Source organism: Dromaius novaehollandiae, chromosome 4, assembly GCF_036370855.1.
Source record: "Dromaius novaehollandiae isolate bDroNov1 chromosome 4, bDroNov1.hap1, whole genome shotgun sequence".
Lineage (NCBI taxonomy): Eukaryota > Metazoa > Chordata > Aves > Casuariiformes > Dromaiidae > Dromaius > Dromaius novaehollandiae.
In genome coordinates, this window is record NC_088101.1 from 56,057,729 (window position 1) to 56,078,178 (window position 20,450).

The following is a 20,450-nucleotide window of genomic DNA, read 5'->3' on the forward strand; positions in this document are numbered from 1 at the left end:
CCAGCTTCTAAAAGGAATCTTTACCGAAGATGTAAGGTACTGTAGTCTCCAGCCTCAGTAAGATGGCCCTTGTCAGTCATCTCTAAAAAACCTCAGAATCAACCAGGCACAAGTCTGGGATTTTGGAAGTGAACTAATGTCTGCATTCTTCCTCTGAGGGGCTTAGTGTGAATTTTTAATGTGTTCAGAAAGAAAGCATTTAAAATCTAACACACTTCTGGTCTGATCTGCTGCTAAATGCAATGTCAGTATTTTGGCTGCTAGAAAACATGTCATAGAAATAAAATTACTTACAAAAATAATCTTGACAAACAGTGACAATATTTTTTTTTAGAAATGTTTTACTGATTTAGCATTATATGTGCTGTATTATCGCTATGACTTACTTACTTCCATTGTGTTACTCCTAAGAAGTAGTAACCATTTGTTAAGACTAAAACCAGGTTTTTTTAATTTTATAAAAATATTGGGTATACACCTAGAACACAGTAACATTGTGTAGATGTTACTGAGTTTAATTTGGCTTTTTAATATAATTGAAACGGAGTATCTGATACCTTCACAAGTGCTTCCTACCAATGTCCCCCTCCTTATGTAACTATAAGCTTGGAAAAAATACCAGATCATTATATAGAAATCATCTAGCAGATTGGGTAGAATCACTATCTAAACTAACAAGAATAAAGCAAGAGATACTTGAACAGTTGTGCATGGAATGGAAATTTATATTTTCTTTTCACATAAAAGATATTAAAATTCCCTTTATAGAGAAATACAACACTATTTCAGCATCTAGTAGGAAGTCACAATCTTGTCCTTGTTCTTACTACTACTCAGTGAAAAGAAGCAACCAAATGAAGCATGTAATCTTCAGCACAGTAATGCTTTGCTTTAAAATGCAGTGTCTCAAGCTTTAGGGGATAAAGTGAATATGCTACTGTTTATCAATCTGGCATACTTTTTTACTAATTCCTACATTTTATATCTACATTTTCTGAATAGAAATATAATAAAGAAGCAATGAAGCAGCTAATAATTACTACTAGCATTAAAAGGATAAAGAAGTATTAATTCTTTCATGTATAACTGTTAAAATCTGTCAAGACCTCATGTCACTTGTGAAATTTGTGTCCAAAACCTCAGCTCAATACTATTGAGCCGTGAAATGAAACCTTGAAGAATTTTTTTTGCAAGTGGCAATGAACAGTCTCACTGAAAGTATTCTTTCCGGCAGCTACTTTAATATAGTTAGTCAGCCTCCCACTTTAAAGACAATTTCTGCCAACAAAAAGATACCACTTTCATGCCTGAGTCAGACATGCAAAATAGGCTGTAAACAAAAGTTTTGGTTTTCTTAAATTTAACTCCCATTCTCAAGCAGCCAACAGGATTTGTTTTAGATAACAGATTTCTTTAAATTGTGGGCAATTTGGGAAAAGCAAAAAACATTAAAAAATGTGGCTATATTAAAAAGCATAAAGATGACACCAATACGATGCATACTGTTTATTATACAAGATCTTTTCCTTTTAAAATATAATAGCTGTCTCTGCACACTTAAAAAAAAGTATCAAATTAATAATCAGTGAGTTTTGTCTTTGCAATTTTCAAGTAAAGCTATTTACCTTTAACTCTCTCTTCCCAAGAAAAGGAGCCCACATTTAGAAAGTATGAATTTAGAAATTATGAATAAATAAATGCGCTTCCAAATCTTCAACTGCTACAATCTCATTTTGACACAATGTTAATCAGAGTATGATCTAAAAACTAGGGAATTCATTAGGGGATACTACATTTACTCTGAAAAATATGATCATAACTTTGCAATTAAATTTGCTGTGGCTATCTACTGAACAAATGAGGTTTAGCAGGTAGCAAATTGATGTCATGTAACTGAATGGAGTGAGGGAAAAAGATAAAACAGATCAGTGTATATCATGGTGTTCTCTTTGGATAGTAAATGCCAAAGACAGAGGTAGCTGGGAAGACAGAGGAAGGGCAGGATCTAAGTCAATGTGCCTTCAGGGAGAGGATAAGGCAGTAGCTATGATCACTGAACTCAGATTTGGCTATTACTTCATAGCTTGGGAAAAGTTATTTTTTCCTCTATTCTCCTTAGAGGAAGGTAACTGTGATGAAATGATTGTGCATTAATCGTGGTTAATGGTGACTGCAGTTTTCACTCAATGAACATAGCTGATTAGAAGCAGGGCTTAATGGAATCAGAAAGTACTTGAGTATATTTACAGATTATTAAGACATATTCACAAAAAATAATTTAACTTGCTCTGAATCAGTAAGAATCTTTCTACCAAAAGACTTACCAGAACAAATGGGACTAGGTTATTTACTGTTACAGTAACAAGAGATGATCTGTTTAGATTAGTTGCAAAAAAAAAAAAAAAAAAAAAAAAAAAAAAAGGAAAACACAAAGACTACTGGAGGACACATCATCTTCATACATAACTGGCAAATTCCTGTGTAGAAAACTAGTATGCTCCCTTGAAAGTTAAAAGAAATAAAATAATCTCTGGCTTATCACTTTAACTTAATAGTGAAAATGAGGAGAAAATTACTAAATTACTTTCTGCTACTGAAAAAGATAACAGTGAAAGGAAAAACCTTAAGAGTAGTAACCAGACATCATAATAACACAGGAGATAACAAAGTGCATATTAGTGAAAAGCTGTGCCAGTTTTCCTTGCCAGTAAATAGCAACAACACCAAGTATTTATTTAATCATATAGTAAGTAAGGCAAAATGCAATACCTGCTCAAAATGTCAATGATATGCACTGTCAGAGCAAGCCTCAACTTGCGTTTTTTTATTCAGCACTTTTTGAAGGATACTCAGTAGAAGAATAATATGCGACTCTGCAACAAACTGAGCCTGACTGCTTCCGTGTATGTAACTCTGTAAAATAAAAAGAAAATAAAAACCAATTCTCTTTAGGACAAAAATATCCACTGAAAATGGCACAACCAGATGTGTGTGAATCTAAATAAAACCTGTTTTGCACGGAAATGCATATAGCAGCAACAGCCACAGCTGAACAGCAGAGTTTATGTACACATATTTAGTAAAAAGGAATGTTAAAAGCAGCGCATATTTAGGCAAGGCACATATATACAGAATGTATTTCATATACAATTATGTTATGTTAGACTCATTTTCACACTACTACTAACGTGTAGTAAAGAACATATATTTGTTTGCTTAGTAGATACATTTTTGAGAAGGGAAGTGATGAAATCAAGGATGTGCCTTAGCATGGTTTTCACAGAAGTTAAAATTGAACCCCGCAATGTTGCCTTTAAAAAGTCAGTCTATTTTTGTCTGATTCAAATTGAGTGAAGTTTCTTCATACAAAGTCTATTCCACCTTTCTTCTCCATGAAGGTACAGGTATGTCCATAAAAATTCCTAACTCATAAATAAGAGGTCTTGTTTATACGGGGTCAGAAAAAATGCAATGCTAGCTGCAAATACTAAATGCCAATCCAACAAAGACAATGTTTTTTTTCAAATAATTACTGTTAATGGGCTCATTTTGTACATTTATTAAGAACACATAGCATATTATTCAGAAATTGTTAGAAGGTCTTTTTTTAACTAGCTATTGTATCAAAAAAGAAAGCAAAAATTTGAAGGGCTGTTAATATGTACAAAATGAGGGAGATTTTTATCTCCTCCACTACTGCATTAATTATATGTAAAATTAAACATATCCATGTTTTCAAAGTAGTGTGTGTGTGTATATCCATATCTATCCATCTATATATAGATATCTTTTTTCTCATTATTCTGATGCATAGATGCAATTTTCACCCCACTAAAATGTACAGAAAAATGCTCGCTCCAAACAAGGGAAAGAAAAGGGAAACTTTTTTGTTCTCCTCTTGGTTTCAGGGTTTTGTTTGTTTGTTTTAACCCATACCTTTTGCTTTTATTAATTTTATTCTCCATAGTTCTGCCTGAATACCACCTTTGTCAAGATTCAGAACAATTCAGATTTGAAATATTCTGATGTCTCAGCATACAGAAGAATGCCTTGATTCATGCTGGTTAAAATCTGGTTGATGTACTGTCAAAACATGTAGTTCATAAGATATGATGAAATAGTTTTTATTCAGTGGATGGCTACCTACTGTTTTCAAAATTCAATTATATTATGTTCATTCAAATAACCAGTTCAAAGCTAAATCAGGCAAGAACTTCATGTGTCTAAATGATTCCATCTCTCAAAGAAACCATCCTTTTTTCTTTAACAAGATAAAAATCACTGATCTCAAAGATAGTCTCATTTCAATAATATATGACAACAATCCGATCTGTATTTCTTGACTGCTTGTCAGGGCCCCCTGTAAATCTCACCAAGGCAAAATAGAGTAATATAATGAAGGAAATAGAAATATTTCACATTAAGACAAGTTAATGATGAAGTTAAAATGCTACTTAATTGATTGATTCTTAATCACCATTCTTTGCTCTCCTGTGCCAAGTGTTATAAAGGACCTCTCTGCATTACTCCTGGCATATAAAACTGTCACTAGAAGAACACATCTCCGCTGGAAATACAAATATTCTTGTAAGAACATTAACTCAGTCAACCTGATCTTGACCTTTGTAACCAAATATCAGATAAATTAAGGCTGTTTACCCTGTCATTTTTCACAGCATGGTGATTAAACAATGGTCCAAGAAAGGTCCTCTCCAGTGGACTTCTCACTTGTGACCACAGTCAAGCGAATAGTGACCTTCCGTCATTATCTCCCATGAAGCTAAAGCAATACATATATAGATATAAAAGTATGTGTATGTATATATATATAAAAATGTATGTGTAACATATGCATACATATATATATGTGTATATATATATATGTGCATTTGCAGGATCTGAATCCAAGCATGCATTTAGTTACAATCATATCATCTTCTGGTATAAGGCTTGTAATAATTACAATATATACTGTATTTATTAATATAACGTGAACTACTCATAAATAATTTAAACTGCAATTTGGCAAAAATATATAAACCATTTTGGGTTCTAGTAAGCACAGTGAAGAAGGGAATAAATTTTTATGTATTCATGCACTTCATATCTTCAATTCTTTGGAACTCAGAAAAAAATGGGCATTTTAAAAGAAAAGTATAACAGGGTCTAGTAACATTATTTGGTTACAAAATACATATATGTATATGTACTTTACTACTACCAGCCTTTCACTATGACATGCTAAATTGCATCAAAAAAGTACAATGGGAACTAAAGAAATAAATTCTATCTTGAAGAGACAATGTTTTTATCACAGTCTAATAAAACTGACTGGTTGCCACATGACCACTGAGACTCTAAATGCCTTCTATATTTATAGAACACTTAGATGAGAGAAGCTATTTTTGCTGATATCCTTTAAATTGTCCCATATCTATCAAAGCAATTAAAAATTGATTTTCAAAAGTATCTGAATAATATGAATTGATCTTTCCTTATAAAAGCAATTTGACATCTCCTGTTTTAGCCTCAATTATACACTTTGTTAAAATAAATTATTTTTCTCTTTCTGTATCTGGTAGTAATTTAAATCACCATAACACCATACATTAAACCAAATCCAAAGTATTTGTATACACACACACATAATATATACAGAAATCCTTCCCTTCCTTGTGATAGTTCACTGTTAAAACTGTCTAGCTTTCTTCCCAGGAGGCAGATTCTTACCCTCCAAAAATGTAAATTTTATACTACTACTTCTGAAGACACAATTCTTTCCCCCACTGGGGAGGAATCTCATTTTAGGAGCTAGTCTCAGTCACCCAGCATAGTAACTTTGTTAAAAAGTATCACTCAAGTTATTTTGTGTGGCTTCTTGTTTCAACTGGGAATATCAAGTAACTATAAAATATTTAGTTAATGAGACAGGACAGTTTCATGTGTACCTAGCTGCCAAACCTGTACATTAATGATCTTTTTAAAAATGCCAGCAAGTACGCTCTCAACACAGAAAATTTTAAGCTTGACTTTTCATTAGTTATTCACACTTGACAAATTGACTGAAAAAATCTCAATCTCAGGATGCTGAGAATTCTCTACAGGTTAACACACTTCAAAGTGGTATACATACACAGTATTTACAATGCAAAACAGTATAGTACTTGAGGCCCAGTTAAAATGCCACAAAGAATAGGCATATAAAAACTAATTTGATTTTCAATGATTTTATTTCTAAACATAATCCAATCTAAAAAGTTTAAGTCTTGTCTACCTGAGAAGACACATTTTGGTATGTTATAGCAGCGGTATGGATCATTTGAAGCAATGTACTAGCAGGATTGGCAGTACAACGATGTAACAAGGACATGGCTGTTGGAAAAACATTCTCAATCAGGAATCATCACCTGTCTGTTCATTAAATCCCCAAAGTAATAAACTTTATTGCATGATGCTATATGTGTATGTTTTCCTCAGCATTTTTTAACTTGAAGCTTTTCCAGGAGCTGTTTGAGAAGTTTTCAAGGTATGAAGGGCATTATCAGCTGGCTGGACCAGCTGAAGTCCAGCCCCTGAAAAGATAAGTCTTTAAGAAGCCAAAGAAACCATAAAGATCTTATTACTGCTATTAATCAGGTGACAGATACAATCCTAACTAGAACTCGATACTCAGTCATGAAAGAAAAACAGCATGGACTAGAAACAATTTATTTGCAAATGCTGAAACCTGAACCAACCTAAACAAACAACCCCAAACCTAAAACGAACAAAACCTGGCTAGAAGACCTAAATCAGAGACTGTAATTTGAAAAATACCCGATGAATATGAATTTTGGGCTAAGCATCTCAAGGGATATAATGTTACGTCTATATAGTTTTTAATGTGAGTTGCTAATGGCATAGCCTTGCTTTCAAGGAAGATGGAAGTTCTTTGATTTAATTCTGGAGATATATGTATATAAAAAGCTAGTAAGAGACAACTGTCGCCTGCTGCTCTTTCTCCAAAGAGGAGACAGGAATGGATAAAGGCAAAGTGAGCAGCTATCTTTATTTGAGACAGAGTTCAGGTAAACTTGAGAGAGAGAGAGATGGACGCCAGGTGAAATGTTAAACAAGATAGATGTTCACTGTCTAGTATTGCCTTTTTTAAAAAAAATTCATTTATCTTTTAGTTTCTTTGTTCCATTATTACAAATCTGTTTAGGCAGATTATTCCTAAAATTTACCTAGTAATAAACCTAACTTTGGGTGATCACGACACTTCTCAAAAAGCTTTCCAAGACATTATTCCCAGAATATTCAAAGTGACAGGGTGTTTTCTCCACAGAAGTTGCAGGTCAGTCAGAGGAACAGCAGTGAAGAAGTCAAGGAGAGCCTTCCACTGACAAAGGTTAACCAAAAAAACTTCCATTCAATGATATAATGAGAATCACCTCAACTTATGAAAGTACTTCACCCCACTTCTAATGAAAAATAGATCTTCACTTGGTGAAAGGCATTACAAGGCTTTTTTTTGCAACTAAACTTAGAGACATATGTTCTAAACAACAGACAAGAAGCAAGCAGAGTAGAAGTTTTTAGAATACAGAAGATAATTAGCTCATGTAAAAATGATGGCAAATAGCTTTACTTGAAGACAGAATAGCGATAGCTGTGTGGCAATTTTCTTGTGTCTTAGCCTGCAGGCACATGACGACATTGTAAGGCCACTCAAGACACACATTTTATTTGAATGGATATATATTTATGCATATGAACCCACACACAGCATATTTATATACTGCAATGGCCATTGATGATTCAAATTTTGAAATGCATGGTCACCTGGGGCTCATATTTACCTAAAATAGAGTACAATTAAAGACAGTAATTTTTAAAAGGATTTTAATTTTGACAAATTGACTTTCGAACAGTTCTCAGTCAGTTTTCTCCATACTTTTTCTGGTTCCACAACAGCTTTTAATCAGGTAAAGCTCTTGAATATATATCCAGATAATTGAAATAAAGGATGTGATCACATATTTTCAGTGAGATGTCATTATTTCACACTTCTTTCCTTCTGTAAGAAGATTGCTAAACTGCCTACATACAAGGCATAACATTCTTGTGAAATTTTACTTGAGACTATAAACTATTAAATGACTGAGAAGTAAGGTTTCTGGCTTTGCTATCTTCTCTGCTTCTTGACACTGAAACCATTTAACATCTGGAAGCTCTGTGAAGTACATCTGGCTGCAAATGCTTTATGCAAATACTTTAAATAAATGGATACATGGATAAACCCAGTATTTCTCTTTAATTTCAGAAGCATCGAGAGAGAGGACCACATAAGATGCAAAGCCAGAGCCCATCAGAACAGATGCAGCCATGATTTAGGCAGAAGAGCTGTGCAGACACACATTTACCACAAGTGGTGCAAACGCAAATGCTACGCTGGCAGGACTAATAGTGGAACAGAAATGCAAGTGAGTGACATTTTGAACAACTGCTCCCTTTCCAGCTTTAACGTTCTACTACCTTGGGTCTGACTGCACAGAGGCCATTTGAATTGCTAACCAAAATAATCACGTCCCCACATCGGGCCATTCTGTTTGGCAGAGACAAACAATTGTTCAAAGCATGTAAATTTCTACAAGCATTGTTAAATATTTATCTACTATTCCTAAACTCATTAAATATTTAGTGCTATTGAACCGCAGATGGCACATATAAATAATCCCTTGCTATGACAGTCAAGGATAACAACTATGTAACATATTTTTAAATCTCCCTAAATACCGCATATGCTTGTGATTTCCATTCAAGAGTGAGAGTTGTCATGGTTCAGAAAGACACTTGCATTAAATGCAATCTCTGCTCTTTCCTTCTTTCCTATTATGTAATGTAAATAAAATAGAAACAAAGTAATTGGAAATAAAGCCTTGTGAGTTGTATTTTAATTCTTAAGGCAATAGAATTAACTTCTGGAGCAGTCCACATCAAAATTGAAACACGATCATGTTTTTCAGGTGCCCCAATACTCCTTCCTAAAACAAACACCACAATGTTTATTTTTGTAAGAGTCTGTGAATGAAGGATGCCAGGGTGGAGGGAATTAATTAAACTGAGTTTGATTTTGTAATAGCATACTATGAAAAGCTATTTCATGAAATATTATCATTATGGATAACTGAGAAATAACTTGTCCTGACTTTACAAGACATGACACATGCCTAAAAGCATATTTGAGACCAAAAATATCTGAATCAAAAAACAGAGTACTGGAATAGCCAAGGTGTGTATTTTTCGTTTCATACTATCCTTTTCTAAATATATTTCATTATTTGATCTATTCTATTTAGCTTATAGCTCACTTATTTGAAAATTAAGAAGTTAATTCACTTAGGGCACAGAGCATCTTTTTTTTTTAAGAACTAAACATACAAAACAGAATAAGCTACAAAAGAGTACATTACATTTGTCAGCAACCGTATTTGTTGATTATATAGTGTCTGGAATTTCTTGGCTTAAATAATTGGGCAATTAGTGTCTATTAAGGTATGCAAGCAGATGTTCAGATTTAGCTAACTGAACAAACCCTGAGGAACTACTGGATACAATGTGAGGAACTGTTGGATGTAACAAATAACAGAGTTAGAAGCTGACAATAATTAGTGATTGTGCTGTGAGGAATGGTTGGATTTCACAGATGGTTAAGATGAAGTTACATGAGAGAGGGCTGATTTCCACAAATAACCAGAGGGAGCCTTCACAGCCTTCGGGGAATTCAAATCTTGCAAGACTGGTGGTACCTTGGTAACAGTATCAATAACACCATGTAAGGCCAAGATGTTACCTTTTCAAAAATACCAGATTTGATTATGGATGCAGCAAAATTGGGGCTAATGGGAAAAATATAATTAGGGGCTGTTTGCTTATTTGGGAGGAGAAAATTGCAGAGGAAAGGAAGGAACAAGGTGGATAGAGGAAGAATAAGCATGGAAAAATGGAGAGAAGGAGGGACAGAAGGGGTTAGTCCAGTGTAAGCAGGCTGCTGGTCAGTACACTTGTCTCAGCCCTGTACCTGATCACTGCAGTCTGTCCTATCTTCTTTAATATTAGACTCTTATTCCTGACTATTCATCTATTCTCTCTGTGTGTGCCTGCCAGTGGACTTCAAGCTGGACTAGCTGATGAGTAGGACAACATGTCTAGATGCCAACAACTAGAGATAGGGGCCATGGGTGATGGGGCCCCCTAGGTCTGGAGGCCAGCAGCTGAAGGGACTGTGAACTGCGGGCCAGCCACTGACAGACCAAGTGTGCATGGAGGGGGGTGTGTGTGCGTGTGTGCAAGAGACTGCTGGCAAGTTTCTATCTTGATCAGCCCAACAGAAGGAGCAAGATTAGGCTGTCTGTGTTGTTCACGTGTATGAGAAGACTGTGTTTATATGGCTGCTGGTTGAGGCACTGCTCTCTGCTGATTTGTGGGGCCAGCCGTGTTAGTGTTGCGTGTACCTACATCTTTGCAGTACCAGCTCAGGCTCCTTCTTGGCTGGGCCTGGGGACAGGGAACTGCGGCAGCTTGGCTCTATGGGGCTGGGCCGGGAGGCACTCTAGGGTCTCAGAACCCACTACTTTGGCCCTAGCAAATTGGGAAGGAGCGCTCCTCTGGGACCCAAAGTTCATGGGATTTGGCTTCTCTTTACCATTTCTTTTTTTCTTTGATAGTTTAGATACATAGGAAAATGAAATGGTTAAAGTATAAATGGAGGCAAGGACTAACTAGCTGCCCAACTCTGAAACTGCTTGTTGACCTTATGAAAAGGAGAAGGAAAAAGTGCTTCCGGATACTTTGTAAATGTATCCAGGTGGATATAAAAACAGAATTCCTGATTACATGTCCTGTCTACTTTAGGTTTTATCACCAACCTAGCCCTACTTTTCACCAGATGTTTGTTCTGGACCAGATTCTGTTCAACACTGCTTTTGACCGCTCATGGTCTAAGACCCTATTCTTTGAGAGAAAGGGTGGGAGAACACTATCAACAAGTTCATGTAAATGACACTAAAGTTTCCAAGGCTTTATACTCTTGTAAAATGCAAAAGGATAATAGTTAAATTCTTCTTTCAACAACTTAAAAATGTTTTTTACGTATCAAAACTTATTTTTACTCCAATCTCTGTCCCTCATCTTTTTCTCTGAAGACTAAAGAGCTCTTTCTGTAGGAGCTTTCTGTAATTTCACCTTCCTCAGTTCTAACTAAATCAGCAACACAAAAACACAATATATTGGCAACTCATTTTAAGCAAATACTCTTTGAAGCTATAAGACTTTCAGTCTATTTTCTAGACCTGCAAGGAATGGGGGGAGGGAAGAAGGAGAAATAACAGAACAAACGTAACACGTTATGAAATTATCCTACTCACCTCTCCACTGCAGCCCTTTTTTCTCCTCCCACAGCATAGTTTATACTGTTTCTTTGAGAGAAATGCCTTTTGTCATTGTCTACAGAGCTAAAGGTTCTACGTCACATTGAATATATTTACTGAGGTGATTTTCCCACAACATATTTAAAAAGTTGTTTTAAAGGCTGGGATTTTTATTCAAAGAAAATCTACATTCTTTAATTACTCACTCCCTTGTGCATCTATTCAACTTCTAATATACTGCATTGTAAGACTGTAAGATTGATGTTATCCATAAATTCACATGGTGTTTTTCTCACATCTCTCATTATTGTCTTAACTTTGTAAACCTCTAAAAAATGCCTAAAACCAAAACTAATTCTAAGTTTTCTGCTCAGAGTTGTCAAATTTGTTATATTTACAGGAGAAGAACAAGGAAGCTTCAAATATCTCAGTATGGTTTTTCAGATTTGATGAATAAACTAGATATTCATCAAAAAACTGAATCTCGACATTCCATTCTCTGCAACACTTCAGCTTATCTTGTGCTTTATCAAGTTTTTTTGCTCATTAGGTTTCCCCCATCCACAGTTTTCCTTTTTTAATGCCATGTTAATCCTGATCCAATACACGGCATCGACAGAGAGAGAGCGAGAGAGAGAAAACACGCGAGTGTGCGCGTGCGTGTGTGTGTGTGTCCATCCGTTCAGTCCTCTTTAGCAAAGCTTCAGCCCCAGTAAATAATAACACTACAACATTTGCTTCTGATGTGCAAAAAGTAAGAGAAAGGTAGGCAGACTATGCCTTTAACAATTCACATTTAAGGTGATGCAGGTCTACAACTTGGGATCACCCAACTAAAGACACTTTTGATATTAATTATCCTTCTTAACAGTAAGCTGAATTTGGATTGTGTGTTGAAGTAATCTCTAGATGGGGACTATCTCCTGGAAGGGGGAGCAGGCCAAACTCAAACTAATACACATAAAAAGAGGTGAAGCAACATGCTAGTTAACTAACCCCAAAAAAGAGAAAGTTATAAGCTCTACACCAATAGAGTAAAACACCTAATTTGTCTTCCTTTCCTACATTAACATTCAGGGTGAAATTCATAAAAAATAAGAACATTATGCAAGGCTACAGACTACTTAATTATGACTAAGCCTTCAGAATGGCCTGTTTCAATTAAAGTCCAGCAATTTTGCCAAGAATATACACTAAATACAATAATTTTGTTCTTTTCTCTTAATCTAGCCAACCCCCCCACAATATTCTTTTTCACATCAGATTTTTATACATTTTAAATTAATGTCCAAGACTAGCACGATTTTCAGCAGTTATTTAAATGTCTAAAAAACAAAATTTCCAAAACATTCTCTTAGATTACCATTTATGTGCTTTATCACTGTAAGTGGGCATGCAAAGAGAGATGAAGCATGTTACTAGAGTACTAACTCTACACTCAGTAAAGCATACACTTTGAGGCCAAACACTAAGGTATATTAATGTTTGGTTATATGTTTTCATGATCGTATGCATATCTCTCCAGAATTCTTTTTTTCATGTGAACTATGTAACACTTCAAGAACAACACCCTGCCCAGCAAGATAAAGAACAGAATCTTATCACGGCTCAAAGAAACCTAGCTTTCAGCCTCCTTTTATTACAGCTGTTTGTTTTAACATTATGTTTTCTAAGAAAGGCATAGTTTCACTTGGAGCATGCTCACCTTTTATGCTTATTTTATTATTAGATAGTAGGATTGTTCCTACTATCAGGTCAGTTCAGACATGCAGATCAGTATTTTAACTTGCTTCAGAACCCAACAGGAGACTAGAAAATTAGATTAATCATATGCAGTTATCAGCCTAGGCAGGTCTTTGAAAATCTGAAAACAGAATCTTAATATATTTCATTATATTCTTTCAATCATAAAAGATATTGTTATCTGCTAGGGATAGTATATGTACAGTAGCCTGTTTTCATTGTAGCAGTCAGCTCTCAAAAGCCCTTGTCATGGTCACTGAAGTGAAAAACCTGAGATGATGCTGTCTTGGGCCTAAATCATTCACATGAGCAAGAATGGCTATCAATGCAGTGTATGGACATGATTTACCAAAATTACTTTAAACTCTTCTTTTGGACAGGGCAGAAACTGTGGGTAATGTGTTTAAACAATACCAAAACCAAATAGCTAAATATATGAAGCAATATCTTAAAAACTAGAGACATACATAATATCTTGACTCCCGTTCATTCACTGAATAACTCACGAACCTTTGGCTATTCCAATCACATATTAATTTCAAAAAGTTAGGAAAATGTCCAAGCATTTAATAAGGCAATTTGTTTTATTGTAGATATTCAGTTACAAAAAGGCAAATGATGCTTAACTGCTTCAAAATTTAATGTAGTATTAAACACAAAATAAATCTAAACTCACTTACTACTAACAGAAATCCTGAGTCATTTAATTTGTATTTCTGGCAAAATGAAGACCCTGTATGACTATAGCAAGAAATGCGCAGCCAGCTATTTGAAGCAGTATTTTTTTCAGAGGTCCTCATTCTATTTAACATCAGAACTGGAATGTTTTAGTTTAGCTCTAGCCTAGAGAAATTAACACTTTTGTTCAGACAGTTAGTAGCTCTGTGTACATCTCCAACTCAAATAAAAACCAACAGAATGTCAAGCAGTCCACTTCTCACAGAATGTGAGGTGTATTTACTGAGCAGAAAACTCAGCTCATTCAGGTAGGAAAAAAGTCCACTAAAACTCCAGAACAGTCTTAAAACATATGCAGGCACACACAAGGGAATGATTATAAAAGCAGGTACGTGCAATATAAACAAAATTACCACTATTGTAGATACAGACAAAACTACAGAGCTGCTTTTTTGGTTTAATACGATTCACACTGATGAAAATTGGATTTATTATGTTGCTCTCAAGTAATCTGTCTAGGTAATGTCGCTCCTCTACCCAAAATCCAATCCAGCTCAGTTGCAGGTCAACAAGACCAGGATCAACAAACTGCAAGGAACGTGCCAATGACTGATCTCATACCTACGGAAAAGAGGTAACTCTAATAATTCACACTGTGTGAGACCTGCTGAATCATTATTGCATATTATTGTTTGTAGCTGAGGCACAAGCAAAATGGTGAGGAATAAACAGAGCAACTACTCCAGGGAGTGATTATGCACTCTTAGTGATTTTGCTCAGCTGGTTGCACTGTAAAATACAGTGGGTTATCTAGAAAATCAGCATTGGACCCTGCAAATAGGACTCTGTGCGTGAAAACATTCTCAGCATCCTTTGTACAAAACTTAACATAGGTGTTGAGATTCTGAATTACTAAACATGACCATAAAACGTAACAGCCACTTTTGATGGGAGAGTGTAATAGCTACTGCTAAAAGGCTGATAATTTTTACCCTATTTCAGAAATATTTAAGGTTGATTTTTAAAAAAATGTGTATCCTACATATACGCATGACAGAATCCTATACAGAATCCCTGGTACACTCACAGTTATTAAATGAATATGAGTTACATCTCTCATGCCTGAGTGCACTGCTGTGCTCACTGTTGCCCAAAACCAAAACACAGTACCGAGAGAGCAGCCAGTTTTCGCAGGACTGGCTGGCTGAAACAGACTGTGCTGGCTGGCTTTCACAAAGTCCATCTGGCACAAAGCAGCAGAATACAATCTGGGTTCCCAACCCTAGAGCAAAGGTGGATAGACGCTGCCTGGTTTTGCAGACGAGCTGGTTGGAAAGGGCAGCTGACATCACCTAAAACTGTATACAAATCCCAGTTGATGCTGCTGCTTTGATTGCCCCTAGACAGCTTTTATAGGTATACTGCATCACTTTACATACTTAAGGTATTTAAAAGTGCTATCAAGGAATTAGTTAGTAGAGGTAATCCCACAAAGGCAGAAACTGTGAACACTCTGCTCAGCTATACAGAGGCTTAGACAGGTTGCTGAATAAGAATTTATTTCAATGAGAGAATTCTCCCACATTTATTAACTACTGAATAGTAACAAGAAAGAAAATAGAGCAAACCTTCAATGAATCATCACTTTGTAGGCCGAGTTTAATTTTAAAATAAATAGAAACTGTGCTGTCATTAGGAATAAAATGTTGCTACTCCTGTGACACTTGATTCCCAAGTTACCTGGAAGATTGGCACACAACAAATGTCTTTTCCCTGAATGGGCATTAACACACAGACTACCCATGTGAGAGACTTTAGCAATGAAGTTAAGATTTCCAGCATCTCTGAAATAGCATTCTGGTAACTTTGGGAGATTTAAATGACACTGTTCAGCCTAGCTGCCTAAGGAAATTAAATTTTTGCAATTGTGATGCTCATCTGCCCTTAGCAAATTTTGAATCAACTTAAAAAACCAGGGCAAAAGATCTCAGAGATAACACATTTCATTACAGCTAGACAAAGGTGAGTCCCAAATTAGTAATTCTAATGAAAGGAAGGCTGCAGTCGAAGTTTAACTATTACTGGTCTTTTTGGACTACTGACTGGTCACTTACCACATGGAAGCCAAACTGTGACACTTAGCTCCCATTAGGAAACAAAAACTGGAGGACGAACTGTGTGGGTACAGAGGAGAACAAGGTATAGAAGATGCTGGAAAGTCTGAGGGTATCACAAAAGAAAGTAAACGAGGGGCTGGAAATGATACAGAGACAGCGCAGAGATTTAATGTGTTAGCAGTACATATGAATTCACACCCTAATATTATTCTGTCCAGGACAGGAAACTAATCAGATTTCCCTCATCTGGTAAGATTACCACGGGCTTTAATAAGCATGCAGGTTACTTGTCTTTGCATATGTTTTCTCACTATGCAGTTAGGGTTAGGAGTACATGCCCACATTCATAATGATTCAAATGTCATTGATTGTAATTTGTTATTTCCTAATTTCCTTTGCCCCTTTTATTCTTCAGTTAGCATGTGCAACTAGCCATTCAACTTACTAAATTTTGTTATTTAAATTACCATTTAGATCCAAAGATTAACAAAGTTTTGTATGCTTTTAGATAAGAAGAAAACATCCATGCCCCTAAATTTCATTGATTTTTCTCTGTTTGTATTAAAACATTTCTTTTGACAAAAAGAAATTACAGCCCTTTTGGATATAGACTTCACCATAACCACCAATACTTTTACCAATCTTAGGGTAATATTTGTTAACTTGGAGATATTTTTAATTTCTTAGCTAAGAACTAGGATATTTTCTCCTTTGAAATTCTGAAGTGTTCTTTCAATTGGTTTCCAAGTTATGAGGCAAAAAAAGTAGTTTGACATGAATGGTGAAGTGCTGGAAGCAGAGGTGAAGAGAGGCTTTACAATGACACTACCCCAAAATACACCCGGCTGAATTCAAACATCTGTGAAAACGACAAGCAGAAGCAAGGAGAGGTGCAAACTCCAAAATTACCACACAAACCAATCAACAGCAAATAATTCAGAGGAATGTAAGATAAAAAGGATAATCGTGTTTGATGCTGCCCCTGTTTCAGCTACAAAGAGTGCGGAGAAACACCGAGTTATTCCAACTACAACTTTCACAGCTGACCACCAACTGTAAGTTCCATAGGTGCACACGTTGAGCTATACAGGATCTAATCTGCAATACTGCATGTATGGGGGCAATATTTTTGTATGTGCAATGCTGTTTTAAACTCTAAGTAAGTGGGGAGATGAGAGAAAGGTTGACCTACAGGCATGCTAAACTGGGCATGAAATATTAAAATACGTTTATGACAAATATTTGCATTAACAGTTCCCAACTTCAGTCCTTCAACTAGAGCAGCATGTAACAAATCTGTGTATTAATATCACTGTCTATATGATTGAGCAGTTAGATACATGTCAGAGAGGAAAATCATGGTAGTCATGGTGGTCATTTTTGCCAAAGCCATTTTTAGTACCAACTGAAACACTGCCTGTACATCTATTTTTAAAACCTTAATATTTATTTTAAAAAGAGCTGAGTGAACACAGTATGGATTAACAGATTCACAGTTAAAAGGTATACTTTAGTAGGACTGGGGGAGGTCTTTGCTTCCCATTTAAGTTACACACTTAAGTAAACACTGGACTATTCTTCAGAGGAAGACTGACAGCTAATTGACACAACAGGAACACAAGTGAATGGAGCTAAAACTACCATTAAAGGACAGTATTCATATTTGTACTAACATACTTGCTTTTGGCTATTGATATTGCAGGATTTTTTTGATAACCAAAAAAAGGAACTGTTCTTTGTGTGAAAAAAATTGTTTCAAAAACTCAAAAGTTTTATCAAAAGAGTTTTATAACTGTTGCACACATGTGTGTCCTCGGATTTTGTCATTATTCGACAGTAAACCAGAATAAAATCTTAAAAATTAGTATTATTACAAACAATTTTATGTACCTAATTATTCAAGCACCTAAAGTATCAATATTTAAGTCATTTAATAGAAAGAGGTATATTTTCCACTACAGCAAGAGTTTTATTATTCTGTTCAGATGCAGGTGTATCTCACTATCTGATGTTGTTCTAATAAAACACTATTTCAATGATCTAAAGCTTTAAACATTGATGCTTAAAGTTTATTACATACTATAGCTCCACAGCCCTACATGTTAACAGTACTCTTGGGTAAGGAGGACATCTCTAATCAAACTTCTAAGAAAACACAATTCAGGCTGGCACACATTATTTGAGGAAAAGTAATTTACACCCCTTTTTTGATTCTTATTTTTCTAAAACCTATTTTTCATATTTAACAGCTCTTCTCTTCTCCCCATGCCTCTACAAGCTACTTTATCCACCTCTATCACAACAGAATACTCAAATTCTTAAATGCATTAGAATTTTCTCAGCAAAACACAGGTCTGTATTTGTATCTTCTTCTCAGAACAACCTCACTCATTGGTCTTTGTTTCTGCTAATTAATGATTAATTTACACTTTTCAGAATTACAAAGGAGAAGGGGACTAAGAAAAGGGACAGGCCTAATATGATTGAACAAAAAATTAAAAAGGCAACTGAGTCCATTTTCTTCACAGAAAAAAGGTCAAGACAAATTCTTGGTAAATTTTGCTGTAGTGTTTTTTAATCTTCACATCAATATTCCAGCATAAGCCTATATTTTTCAGAACTGTAAAGCTGAGTAATTAAAAAATTGCTCTGTGTTGCCCAGAGCAATTTTTTTGCACAGGATATTAAATCCAGTTAGCATATTTGAAGAAGTAATGCTGACATGACACAGAAACTGGGAAAACTAAGTCATTACCAGGAAAAATTTAGAACAAAGGAATAACTCCATGTTTTAGAGTATAAAATTTGAAAGTAGACACACTTGACAAATAGGAATTTATTTCATAATAACAAATGCTTTGAATTCATGATTTATGAAGGCAGCTATGGGAGTCACTTATTTAAATTCATTGTTTAACGCACTGGCAGATGCTTCCTAATTATTAGAATGTAAGAGAGAGAGCCTTTCTTCAACGGATGTGCTATACCATTAAACATCTTGTACTTCAGCAACTATCAAATTTGTGATGATGAATTTTCTAAAGTTCTGTTTAGGATGACAAGCATTAACTTAATACACCATAAAAGTCAGTAGCTAAAAATTTTATGTTATGATACAAAACTTCAGATCTATTTACTGTGCTACCCTAAGCAAGTATTCCAGCCTGCAATGAATACAAATCATAGTGCTGTCAGCAAGACAAGCTGCATTTCAGCTTCTTTCAGTCAGCTATCTCCAGAAAAAAAAAAAAAAAAAAAAAAAAGTCAAGAACCAAAATGTTCTAGGACTGCAAAAAACAGTGCAAGTCTTACTGACATTCAGAATGATTATTACATTCATACTTATTTAGAAATATTTAAAATGCTGTTTCTACTGAAGAAGCCAAAAAAATTAATACCTAGAAGAGCATAATCAATAGAACATAGAATGTCCATCTATTTGGGAAGAAAGAAACCTGGGAATTACTTGAGGCCAAATGAAAAATTCTATTAAGGTGTAGTATGTGCTTGTTCATGTGCGACTTTGACAGTTGTACTACAGGATGCACAGAAGTTGAAAAAATTTTACCATGTATTAAATTTGTGCCTTATGGAATTGCAGTATATTTCAGCTCAAATAGGAGGATAAGTCTTAGTCGCATTCTACAGACAGCAGAAGTCAGAGGTACTCACAGCTCAGTGATGACGTCTAAATTCATAAAACAACTCTAATTTTAAATTGTGTTTTCACAATGCATTTAGTGTTTTGAAATAAATAACAATGAACAGGCCACTGTGGACAAATAAGCATTCAGTTTAAAGGCAAAGGCCATATAATGAATTTCGTTAACAAAGACAAGTGAAATATAAAGTAGATACCTGAAAGAGCAGAGCCACCATTTCATAATATGTGATTCTTCTTTCTCTGTTGTAAAGGACAGAGGAGATATAACTCTCCTTTAGTAGATCATGGCTTTACCATGGAAGATATGAGGGCAAGGACAGAGTTAGCTATATTAAAAATACCAATTAACAATCTACAGTAAATTCTCAAAAGTCAAAATACCTCCACTGTGCACACACATCTGGATTACTGAAGATGCTGAAACTCACATAGACTCACTGTGCAGAGCTAAACTCATTTTATTAGTCAAGAATTTACAATACTGATCTGCGACAAGAGTCTTTCTGCCAAAAATCTACTGGAGCTACCTACCTTAGCATTCAAATTCTAACTTAGTAATAGAGCACAATAAACTATATTAAGTTACAGCTAAAAAACCCACAAAAACCCAAAGCTTTATTCTATAGAACAACATAAAACTATTAATATCTTTTGAAATCCTCCTTTATTCAATTTCCTATGGTCGTTATTATGGTCTCAACAGTTTTTTCACGTACTGCTAAATTTTGTTGACATTGCTTTCTTCAAATGAGAAAAGTATTAGTTTATCTTCTCCAGTATAGTATTTATACTATATATTATAGTATATATACTATATATATATATATATATATACAC

At 35.0% G+C, this 20,450-nt stretch overlaps 1 protein-coding gene across 7 annotated transcripts in view; it reads right to left on the reverse strand.

Annotated features, from left to right (window-relative positions):
- TUSC3 (tumor suppressor candidate 3) overlaps positions 1-20,450 on the reverse strand; it is a 144,802-nt gene that overhangs the window by 27,267 nt on the left and 97,085 nt on the right. For 5 of the 7 annotated variants that reach the window (XR_010389061.1, XR_010389060.1, XR_010389058.1 and 2 more), the window contains exon 7: positions 2,770-2,913. Coding sequence is in view for 3 of the 7 variants with exons in the window: in XM_064511114.1 (XP_064367184.1) it covers positions 2,782-2,913 (132 nt within the window). In the remaining 4 variants the exon portion in view is untranslated. The remainder of the gene's footprint in view (positions 1-2,769; positions 2,914-20,450) is intronic. The other 2 variants (XM_026105379.2, XM_064511113.1) reach the window with 1 other exon arrangement.